This window comes from Taudactylus pleione, unplaced genomic scaffold (assembly GCF_031769625.1).
Source record: "Taudactylus pleione unplaced genomic scaffold, aTauple2 ptg000098l, whole genome shotgun sequence".
NCBI lineage: Eukaryota > Metazoa > Chordata > Amphibia > Anura > Myobatrachidae > Taudactylus > Taudactylus pleione.
The window spans coordinates 1,030,196-1,042,445 of NW_028284500.1; the positions used below are offsets into that span (position 1 = coordinate 1,030,196).

General features: G+C 45.8%; 1 protein-coding gene across 2 annotated transcripts in view; it reads right to left on the bottom strand.

Moving 5' to 3' along the window:
* Positions 1 to 12,250, bottom strand: part of LOC148526413 (hexosaminidase D-like) — an 87,107-nt gene that overhangs the window by 21,421 nt on the left and 53,436 nt on the right. For both annotated transcript variants that reach the window (XM_088470342.1, XM_088470343.1), the window contains exons 6-8: positions 7,205 to 7,369; positions 6,910 to 7,093; positions 4,772 to 4,843 (exon numbers count right to left, since the gene is read on the bottom strand). In XM_088470342.1, coding sequence (XP_088326468.1) covers positions 4,772 to 4,843; positions 6,910 to 7,093; positions 7,205 to 7,369 — 421 coding nt within the window. The remainder of the gene's footprint in view (positions 1 to 4,771; positions 4,844 to 6,909; positions 7,094 to 7,204; positions 7,370 to 12,250) is intronic.

Genomic DNA, 12,250 nt, shown 5'->3' on the forward strand with positions numbered 1-12,250 from the left:
TTTTATTATTTTCTGTTTTTCCTGACTTTCCATGCTGGAAAGTAAAGCATCATTTATTTACTTGAAAGCTGTGGGTGGACTCTCATTAAGCACCTAAACACTGCACCAATCCACCCTCTGCCAAGCTAATTACCCCCAAGATATCTATATATTTTTTCAGTCTAATGACCAAAATATTTTTAATTAACAGCAACAAAAATGACGTGTGCTTGTGAAAACACACCTACGCCATCACAAAATATGGTGTAACAACGACATACAAAGAGAAAAGTCTATTTGCGCTAATAAGACACTATTATAAATAAATAATAATCAGGGGGTCTGATGTTCACTGAACAACACATATAAATCTATTAATATATTTTATATGCAATGTATATTTATTCAGACTAGAATATGACTAGTCATAATGTAAACATTACTATTTAGACATATAACACATAAATACCAACAAATGCTGCTTATAAAAATACATACAACCAATAAAAGAACTATAATGAATACAATAATTCCATGGAGATCTTGTACCTTCTGGCCCAGGGCACCAAAAAGTCTTGTTACGGCTCTGCAAATTCACAGTCTGTTAAAGTCGTCAAGTTTGCAGATGATACAGCTATTCTTGGCTTAATAAGCAACAGGGATGAACACGCATACAGAACTGAGGTTGCTAGAATGTTTGAGTGTAGTAAGGAGATCGGCTGACTCCTAAACAGTTCGAAAACCAAGGAAATTATTTTAGGAAGGAACGTTTTGCCAAAGGCTCCTGTCTGCCTGGATGGTTTGACCATGGAGATCGTGTCATCCTTCAAATTGTTGTTTTTTTTTTTTTATGTCAGACACTTTGACTTAGTCTCTGGACTCTGCCTTCTTGGCCAAGAATACGCATCAACGCCTATTTTTCTTAAGATGTTTAAGATCAGCCTGTGTGAGTAGAGGGACCTTGTTAAACTTTTATTGCAGTATTGTGGAAAGTGTCCTGACCTACGGTATTATCGTATGGTATGGGAACTGTACTGTGGCAGAACGTAAGGCGCTAGATCGGGTGGTTAGGACGGCTGGTAGAATAACTGGAGGCTCCTGAAGAAATTTGAATCTATCTTAGTAGATTTTTGCAGAATTTAAAAAAAATTAGTTTAGGGACTTAAAAATATGCTAGTACCCATTTTCAAGTACCCCAAATTTGATGAGACCATTTTTAAAAATGAAAAAAAAAAAAGCTAAGTGCTCTTCTGCATCACTTCTTCAAAGTCTGGAAAAAAGCACCTGCTGCGGCTATTTATAAACCTGACTTCTGCAGGCAAAAACGGGGGTACCCATAATGATCCCCCAGGTCTGGACATCTTTAGGGGGGTCCTACAATTAGTTCCCAAAAATTCACGTATTTTTTTGCAGATCCAAGTTTCGCCTGTTCCCGTTTTCGCCTACTTTGGAATTGAATACAGGGAACAGCGGGCACGCGCGCGATACTTTTCCGCCAGGAAAACAGGCAAAAAGTCCAGCAGCCGCTTTTCGCCTCAAATTGAATACGGGCCAGTGCAATGAGTTCCACAGCAAACTCTTGGCAGCGCTTCACCTTTTGGGGGGGAATCTAAGTAGGCTAATTATCAGCATGTCATGGGGAAATGCTATTCAATTAAATAGCATTTTCCCTGGTGTCTCCTCTTGCGGGCTTTCCCTTGCAGCTCCAGAAGCTGCGTGGAAAAGTCCCCCTCCGTAATTTAACATGGAAAGTTAAACCCACTAAATTGCGTTCTTCCCTTAGCCTCAGTTCAGCGATTCTTCCTTGAACACTGAACTGCTCCTTCTTATACCTCCAGAATAGCCTCAGGCTGTATGGGGTGTGCCACCCTGTCTAACTAGATTAGGAACAGATGGGGGGACAATACACCTGGCTAGTTCTTCTGTAATTTAGGTAAACAAAGTCTGGTCTGGTCTACATGACCTGCTAATGTCATTATTCATGTAGATCTACATATCTGGAATACACATAGACTGACTCCTTTGGCATAGGTAGACAACAGGAAGCATTAGGGCTATTATTTCACCTACAGTGTAAAGCTGGGTACACACTGATAGATATATCTATAGTGCATGGCCGAGTGGGTACAGCCGAGTGGGTACAGCGGATATGTCTGTGAACGACGTCGTTCACAGACATGTCCGATCTGCTGTGCAGCACAGTAGATGGTCGATATATCTGAAAGATATATCGGTCATCTGCTGATGTGTACGGGCGACCCGGCGATCACCCGTACACATATTGCAGGTAGCCGGCGGTGATTGACAGCTCAACTGGGTGGGCAAATTCAAATGCCGCCCAGTTGAGCTGTCAAGCCCAGCACATCGATCAGACGATTAGTAAGTGTGTATACACTTACCAATCGTCAGATAGGTCACCGGGACACGTCGACCTAGTGTGTACCCAACTTAACAGAAAACACACATATTGAAAGTAAATAGTCATAATGTGTGCTAGGGCATCCACTCTAAGGGGACATGGTGATAAAAAGTATATATTCAACAGATTTTGTCACTGAGTGCAAGTAGATGATGAAGAGATTGCTACAGCAATGCTGCAGAGCTTGACACCTGAGTATGGCAACTTCTTGGTTGTGGCATTAGAGGCAAACACAGCAAAGTTAACAGACACAGTCAGAGCAAAGTTATTACAGTTTCAAGAACGTGTGACCTGCAAGTTGAATGCTGAGACAACTGCATTACATAGAAAAAGTGAACAATTCAGAAATATTTAATTAAAGTGTTATAATTGTCACAAGATAGGTCACAAAGCAATTGAGTGCAGACAAAATAATATAAGTCTTATACAAAGCAAGAAATGCAATGGGGCAGATGAGTCAGCCCTAAGCAGAGGTGGGCAGAGCTGTGGGTAATGTCTGCGGAGCTACAGCAAGAGTGGGGCATGAGTTGGTGCGTAAACCAAGTTTTTAAAGAAAATGTCAAAATTTGGGATGTGAGGATAGGTATTATAACATGCCATATCATATTATATATAATTATACAACTACAAAAATATAACAGTGAAAACAGCTGTAAATTCACACACAGAAAACCAGAATCCATGCTAAATATATAGGGAAAGCCACATTGATTTTACATATATAAAAAAAACAGGCTCCATATTAACATTGAAAAAAGCCTGATCCACATTAAGTACACTAAAGAAGCCAGATCCACATGAAATACATTGAAATAGCGAGATCCACATAAAATACATTGAAAAGGTGAGATCCACATAAAATAGGTATTATGGCTATACAACTACCACCATAACACAGTTCATATGGGGAAGCCTTCACTGGTGAAAAACGGTATGCAACCATCGGTACATCGTGTAACATCGGAAGTGAACGCAGCGCTTGTGGTTGACCATACCCTACCGCAAGTACTGCGAGTGCTTCAGTGTAAAATACAACCAAGTGACGTGTACTATGACGCTGCCTCTTAATTATGCATGCCTCTGAAACAGCGTTAAGACGCTTAGGCACGCCTGCGTTCGCACCTCCAGTCCCCTATTTCAAGTGGCCAGCCCGTCACCACCCACAAACGCCTTCTACTGTCACTCAGTCAGCCGGGTAGTCTATGCGCAGTGAGCGTATGCTTCCCGTTCGCTCACATTTGTTCGCAGACGTGCACTGCGATGCGTACGCGTGCGCAGATAGCGAAAATCGGTCAGCTGCATACAAACGCAGTATAGCAAGCGGGTCTGAATCGGGCCCTCAGTCCGCTGTGAGAGAGGGGGGGGGTCCCAAATGGAGGCTGTACACGGGCCCCCTCTTCTCTTAAAACGCCCCTGAATGGTGGAGAACATCTCAGAGAGGTGGATATGGAATAGAGCATCAGTTGACCATTGCCTATACTGAACAATATGGTGTCAGTGACGAGCAAACTATACACTAGAAGAGAGCAAGATGCATGCTAAAGGATGAAGGCCTAGACAAGCCGTTATGGGCAGAGGGCCTGATTCAGAGCCGGACGCTCTGACCAGAGCGCTCGCTCTGAATCAGGGCCCTCCTACCTGAAAATGCAGCGGCCTCATGGACGCTCGCATAGCTGTGAGTTACCACCCACAGCTATAGCGAGCGTCCATGATGATGGTGGCGATGGTCAAGACCATCGCGACCATCGGGCTTGCACCTAGACCCTGCGGTAGGGTCTCGCTGCCGCAAGCCCTGGAGTGATTTTGGCTCTATCAGAGCCAAAATCACTCCCACTGACATCACTACTGATGTCAATGGGGCCGGACTCAGACGGTAGGCGTTCCCATGGGAACGCCTCCGTCTGGCAGCCACGCCCCCGGCACGCCCACCAAAGGGGGCGTGTTGTCACTCACCATCGACAGCACGCCCCCTTTGGTGCGAGACCCAGAGCGACGGATTACCCGTCGCTCGCCGGGTCTCGCGCATGCGCACGATGGAGCTCCCTCCGTCGTGCGCATGCGCAATTAGGCACCATCGACCGGCTTGCGAGCGTCCAGCGCTCGCGAGCGGGTCAGAGTCAGGCCCAGAAGCCGAAGCCACAGCAGTTTATCACAAGTACTACATGCCAGGATACAGTAACAGGCAAGTAATTAGATACCTTTCATACCATTTAATTCTCTACATACTTCTATTTGTTACAATGAAATTGCTCTGAAAGAAACATGATAAAAAGTCATTCAATTTAAATAATAATATCTGAGGATATGTAAAAAATGGGGTTGCTATGGAAACCAAATTTCAACCAATCAGAAGTTGTGACGTGTGTGTCTTACCGGTTTGATCAAAATTAAACTTTGAGTGGTACATCCACATCACAGGAGACACATGGTGGCTGATTCCGGAGGCTGCAAGGAATTACAATGAATCATATATACAGCATTATGAGATATGTAACACTAATCAATAATAGAACATACAAATTAAACACCTTTGCAAGGGAGCACTGAGTGTCATGTTCTCAGATGTAGTAACCCAAGCAACCTGCGGCATGCCAGCTGTGGTGAAACTACAGTACAAGTCTCGGGCGTGCTGGGACTTGTAGTTTCTACACAGCTGCAACACTACAAGTTATTAAAGACTGCTCTATGCTATGAGAATATACGCTTAAAATAAATATAAATGTATCAACTTTTTACCTAGACCAACACACAAATCCCTTATTTACTATGCCATGCCCAATAGGCATTTGTTTGGCTTTACTTAGCCTTTTTAAGATTGATTTATATGTTTGTGTGTTTTAATAAATTCACCTGATCTTTTCAATATTACACTATTGTGGTTATCTCTCTTTTTACATATTGGGAACTCCCTGGTACATCGTCCCAAGAGAGAACAGGATAGGAAAGTAGCCTATTCATTTTTCGTATTGATTGGCTTAGTTTAGCGCCACACGGTGGTCACAAATGTTATTACTATTGTCCCTTATTTCTAATATTCGATTTAAAAAGCGAACAGAAAATCGAACTTCAAATCGAATGTATAATTGAACTTTGATAAATATACCCCTAATGGTGGTTACACACTACACGATATGCTCCCTGAGCGATATCGTGTAGTGTGTCCCCGGCAGGCTGTGCTCAATGTCGTTCATGACATTGAGCACAGCCGCTGAACTATATCATTAACGATATCGTTCAGCGCCGGGCTCTCTCCCCCATTCCCTGACATGCAGCAACCTGATGAGGTCGTCAGGTTGGCCTGCATGTTCAGGCGATGGACAATGTCGGAAACGACCAGCGGGAGTGCGGATCGCTGGTCGTTTCCGACATAAAAGTGCACGATTTGTGCACGATTACTGAGCGATTGCACGATTACGATGTCGTAATCGTGCAGTCGCTCAGTAATATCGCCCAGTGTGTACCCACCATAAGTCTGACTCTTCCTGCTGCCTCCATTCCCCTCCTCACTTCATGACACCGCTCCAGTCACATGCAGCCCTATTCTTACTGACACATCACTCATCTCCTGATACACTCTGTGCTGCTGGGAGATCCAGCTCCTTGCACTATATAATACCCCTTTCAGATCGCAAATTGCAGGTCGCTCACGGGATATGTGCATCCTGATTGTGACCCCTTTCAGATTTGCAGATTGACCCGGCAATAATGCCGGGTCGATGATGCAATCGGCGTCACGTGATAAGCCAGCGCTTGGAGATGTGATCATCTTCAAACGCCGGCTGTTCCTATGCAGTGAACTGGACCCGGGTCGCCTCAACCTGGGTTACTTGTTCACACCGCACTGCGAGCCGGGTTGAATTCGTTTGGAGGTTGCTATATAAACAATTGATCTCAGACTTGAACAACAGCTGAATACGGCACAGTCCGGGACTCATTACTAATAGTGTACATTACACTAGGAATAGGAAGACCAATATAATGTATGCTATATAGGTTTCGATGCATTATTATATTGTCATTTATTATTTTTTATATATGCAAGAATTTATACATCTCTATTTATAAATACATTTATTATGATTTATGCTATACACTATTTACTTAAGGCCGATACTCTTACTTGCATTAATATTCTCTCACGTTTCCGCTTTTGGAGGGGGACCCCCATGTAAGGAGTTGGCTGCAAAGTAATTGAAAAGGACAGTACAGCCAGATACCATCCCTACCTATCAGAATAAGATAAGGTAGGTACCTTAGTCTCATATACAACGTAATGATGGTTGGACTAGACTAGGTATGTTGGTTTACTGGGTCAGCTTGTTCATATATTCAACCAAGTAGTGATAGCAACTATAACAGAAATATGATGCCTCCAACACCTCAAGAAAAGCCGAGTGGTGAGGCCATGACAGGAAGGATGTAACGGTGGAACTTATGTGCATAGGCTGCTTCTGTACCAAACGGTGAAAAATTCATTTCTTAATGATAAAGAAGAGTACAAAAACTCTCACCCTGAATGCTCTCCAAGCTGAGTGTCCTGAGCATATCATCCCACATCAGCAGGCTCTTTTCCGGGTACTGAGTGTGTATGAAGCTGACCACTTTAGCTATGTGATCAAGGAACATTTTCCCCAGGTCTCCTTTGTTACTGTTTAGCCAGGACTTGGAATCCTGCCCCTCTCCCAGGTGGAAAACCTGCAATATCAAGTGTGAATAAGAGAATCAGCAAGATACCGTTAGAGGGTCAACAGGCTAAAGGTGGATGGGGTCAACTCTGAGTGATGAGCTTAGTTATTGTGTCCTCACCTCATCTGCCCCAATGTGGATCCAGGGGCTCAATGGGTGCATGTCTAGAACCTGTGTCAGGATCATTTTCAGCAGCGGTAGGGTCTCTGTCGAGTGAGGGTTCAGGCTGTTGGGGTAACGGTCCACCTCCCTCAAACCGCTGTACTTTTTATGCTTTAGAACGTACTGTATGGAGAGAAGACTTGTTCACTGATAACATCCAACAGTTTAATGAAAACACTTCTCAAAGGTACAAATTATTATATGACTTTAGGCCCCGGGGGAAAGCATGAGTGAGTTACAGGCCCACTGTACCGCATCACCACCTACACAGTTACAGGAAAAGGCTATAAAAAAAGTAATGCAGAGTAAGTTATGCTGGGTACACACTGGCCGATATATTGACCGATTAATTGATCGGCCAATATATCGTGCCCCCGGCCAGTGTATACAGGCGATATGTCTGAACAACGTAGTTCACAGACATATCGCACTGGCTGTGCTACACAGCCGATGAACAGATATGTCTGCAGACATATCTGTCCATCAGCAAGTGTGAACGGGCAATCAGCCGATCATCCGTACACAGGGGCGCGGAAAGGGGGGGGGGGGCGGGTACCAATTACCCGGGTCCGCCACCGCTCCCCCTCCCTCTTAGTCACAGCAGCCCAGCACAAGCTGCTGTGTGCTGAGCTTCACTGGGAGACTGTCCGAGTCTGCTAAAGCTGCAGCCGGAGCAGTCTCCTATGCCAAAGGGGGGGAGCGATCATGCTGATCGCTCTCCCCATTGGCTGTGCGCCAGGCTGAGGGCCACACAAGCACCCCCCTCCACAGCGCGCAGTGCCGCGGCGCAAATGATTATTTCTTTTTTTTTCTCGAAGGGGGCGTGGCTATGGCTTCCACGATTAGGCCACACCCCTTATCCGCTCCCAGGCCGGCCTGACCCGCTGCAGCAGCAGATGATGGTCGTTCAGTGTGTATGAACGACCATCATCTGCAGATATATCTGCAGATCACTCGATCTGCAGATATATCGCTAGTGTGTACCCAACTATAAGCCCATTATAATAGTACTCATTCTAGCACCCTGCAGCTATCACAACCCATGCATGTTTCTCTTTCCTGCCTGGGGTGTCGCTCTCTGCTCTGGTGCTTCTAGCACACTTTGGTCTGTATCTCATCAGTTTGTTGCATCAGCTGAATGTGCTAGAAGCACCAGAGCAGAGTGACACCCCAGGCAGGAAAGAGGAACTGCATGGGTTGTGACAGGTGCAGGGTGCTTGAATGATAGTTCAGCAGCTGTATCTTCCAGTAGAATAATGGTGAAGCCCGTTTCCTCCCCTTTTGGTAGAATCTTCTTACTGGCCAGTGACACCAGTACACAGATATAAGGTGCTGTATGTACTGTCCATTCTGAATTTGCTATGTGCAGCACCGTGGGGATTTCATTCACCTCTTAGTGCTTAAAAACCTAGAGTGGCCTTGGGGTATTTGCTACCCTGCCCCCTTGCCAGCCCGCCCCTTATTCTAGACTTTCTCATTCCAGGGGCACGTCTGATGCATTTACTAAGATACCCCAAAATATGAAAGTGTTTTATGTCATAGATGTCTAGGACGACAGATAATAAAGATTAGAGAAAGTCACCATTAAACGAGAGATTAATGCGGCAAAAGCAGGAAGATTTCTGAGTTAAAATGTAATGAATTGAAGCAGTTAAAAGGGATAGGGTGACGATCTTACATTTCTAAATTAAACTTTACCGGTTGCACAATTTCAACACTTTTACTAAAGTGCAGCTTTACAACAGAGGAGGTGTTGCCATAGCTACCAATCAGATTCTGTCTGTCTATCTGGTACATTCTAGATGATAGCTAGAACTTGATTGGTTATCATGGTCAACACCTCCATTTTTTGTAAACCCATACCTTATTAAATGCAACCCTAAAGGTGCATACACACGTAACGATTTTTTTAACGATTTGTCGTTAACGACGTCGTTATCTTTCAAAAAATTGTTCAGTTTCTGAGTTATAACGATGAACGAAAATCGTTCAAGCGCGCTCCCGTTTGTAGTTCATTGTCCATTTCAGACTGTCCAACATAACGATTTTCATTAAGGGAAGGAACATTTTTCATTTATCGTTGTAAAAATCGTTCATTACACTTCAAAAAATCGTTCACTTTTGCAAGGGAAAATCTGACTAAAAAAATCGTTACATGTGTATGCACCTTTATTGCACAGAAAAAAAAAAAAGACAAAACGAGTAAATGTGGACAGTGTTTAACAGATCCTATCTAACATTAAATCCGCAGTGACCAGGCTTTTTCATAAGCCAGACGACAGAACCTAGCATGGAGAGCACAGCTTCCCTCGGCTAGTGAAGGAGCGCCGTCCAAGACATAGGCCCTGATTCAGACCCACTCGCGAGCGGCTGTCCGCTCGCAAGTGGGTCGATGTTCTGCACTGAGCATGCGCACGACGGAGGGAGCTCCGTCGTGCGCATGCGCCAGACGCGACGAGCGAAGGACTTTCCTTCGCTCGTTGTGTCTGATCAAAGGGGGCGTGCTGTCGATGTTGATTGACAGCATGCCCCCTTTGGTGGGCGTGCCGGGGGCGTGCCTCCCTGCCGGGGGCGTTCCTAAGGGAACGCCTCCCGTCAGAAGCCGGCCCACTGACATCACTAGTGATGTCAGTGGGAGTGATGTTGGCTCTGATAGAGCCAAAATCACTCCGGGCCTTGCGGTTGAAAACCTCAACCGCAGGCCCCGGCTCGCAGTTTCGATGGTCGCGATGGTCAAGACCATCGCGGCCATCAAACTGCACGCTCATATAGGCTGTGGGTGGTGACCCACAGCTATACGAGCGTCCAGGAGGACGCTCCATAGTTATGGAGGCCGGCCCTCATTCAGAGCGTGCGCTCTGCTCAGAGCGTACGCATCTGAATGAGGGCCATTGTCTATCATTTAGTATGATGTATGTATAAACTTGCACAATGCAACTTCCTTGCATTGTGCATTTCACCTTTGATTTCACTTGGCATGATAGTTAGAGGATCGTTTATTTCCCTCGCAGTATTTATATCCTTAAAAGCAACTTTGGGATTGAGAGAAGTAATCAGCCTGTACCTCACATTAGAATAAAATACAATCTTGGAATTTAGGGCCTGATCCACTACGGACCGCAACTGCGATTGCAATAGCGATAACGCACGCCCCCGGCACGCCCACCAAAGGGGGCGTGCTGTCACTCACCATCGACAGCATGCCCCCTTTGGTGTGAGACCCATAACGACGGCTTGACCGTCGTTATTCGGGACTCGCGCATGCGCACGACGGAGCCGCCTCCGTCGTGCGCATGCGCACTTGGCCAACAACGACCCGCTTGCGAGCGCTCAGCGCTCACGAGCGGGTCTGAATTAGGCCCAGGGTTCACACAGATGAGCAAATGAAGACTGATAACAAAAAGGTCAGCAACTTTTTAATGATTTTTCAGAGTAAGGGTATATGTCGCTCCAATCCCGCAGATTAGAGCGACATATCGTACACATCATTTGATATGTACCCATGATTGCGCGATCCCGCCCGCCGACATCAGGGTTGTCACATCTGTTGTTCTGCTCAGCTTGACGATCCGGCGGCATGCTCCTGGATGCGGCCACTGAACGATATAACGCGCAGTCGCACTCTATATCATTCTGTGTGTACTGGCGACTAATGTATCGTTACATTTGTCACCCTGTCGGCCACGATCCAGAATCGTCTCATGTGTACCAGGGCCGAAACTAGGATTTTTGTCACCCGGGGCAAGACAGTAATTTGGTGCCCCCCCTGGTAATTCCCCAATAGTAATGCCCCTGCAGCAGTGCCGCTATAGTAATGTCCCCTTCAGCAGTGCACCTATCGTAATGCCCCCTGCGGTAATGCCCATATAGTAATGCCCCTGTACTAGTACCTATAGGATAATGCCCCATAGCAATGCCCCTGTAGTAGTGGCCATATAGTAATGCCCCAGTAGTAGTGCCCATATAGTAATGCCCCTGTAGTAGTGCCTATATGGTAATGCCTCCGTATTGCACAGTGTGTACCCTGTTGCACGCTCCAGCGTGGTGACATCGACGTCCTTCCATCTGATGTACTGCACATCAGATGGAACAACTCGGGTGACAACGCCATGCAGGTGAGTGCAGCAGGGGAACGATATATCGAGCAGTTGTATACCACATCGTGCAGTGTGTACGGCAGACCGCAATATCGTTAGATTGGGTGGCAGGTTGGCTACGATAAACATTTGTGTACCCACCCTTAGACATTCTTTAAAGCGTCTTCTGCCTGAGTGGATTCAATGACTGCCCGCTCTGTAGCTGCAATAATACTAATACAGTGACTGAATTAAATCTGATCAAATCTGTGCTGGCTTTAGTCAAGCGCAAAGAGGACGATACTGCACATGGGCGTATTAAGAAAGGAGGGGGCCGTGTGCTGTCTCCGTCCAGGTCCCCCTCCTCTCTATCCGGCGGCCAGCAGCACACTGAGCACAGCAGTAGACTCTAGGCACTAGTAGACTCTAGTGTTGTGTCAGAGTCTACTGCGCATGTGCAAATCACCGGGGAAATGGCGCGGCAGCCATTTTGCTGGTGATTTGTACAGCGCTGCTACCGCTGACGCGGTACTCCGGAGAGGTAAGTGGGGAATAAATGGGTGCGGTATCCATGTGCACCACACACCCTGCACCCATTGTAGATACGCCCCTGATACTGCATATGGTTGTATATATTTACAACTATAACATAATTATTTTTGGTTTATTCTGTTTATCCTTTTGGTATTTTTTTGTAGCGGAACCACCTAATAGGTCTAACGGCAGGTGATATTTGCTGCTTCTCTGATGTCTATCATCCGCAGACAGGTGGTGGAACTCACAGCTGGAGTCTTAGGGGTATATTTACTAAAGTGCGGGTTTTTAGAAGTGGAGATGTTGCCCATAGCAACCAATCAGATTCTAGCTATTATCTTCTAGAAGGTGCTAGATAAATGATACGTAGAATCTGATTGGTTGCTATGTGCAA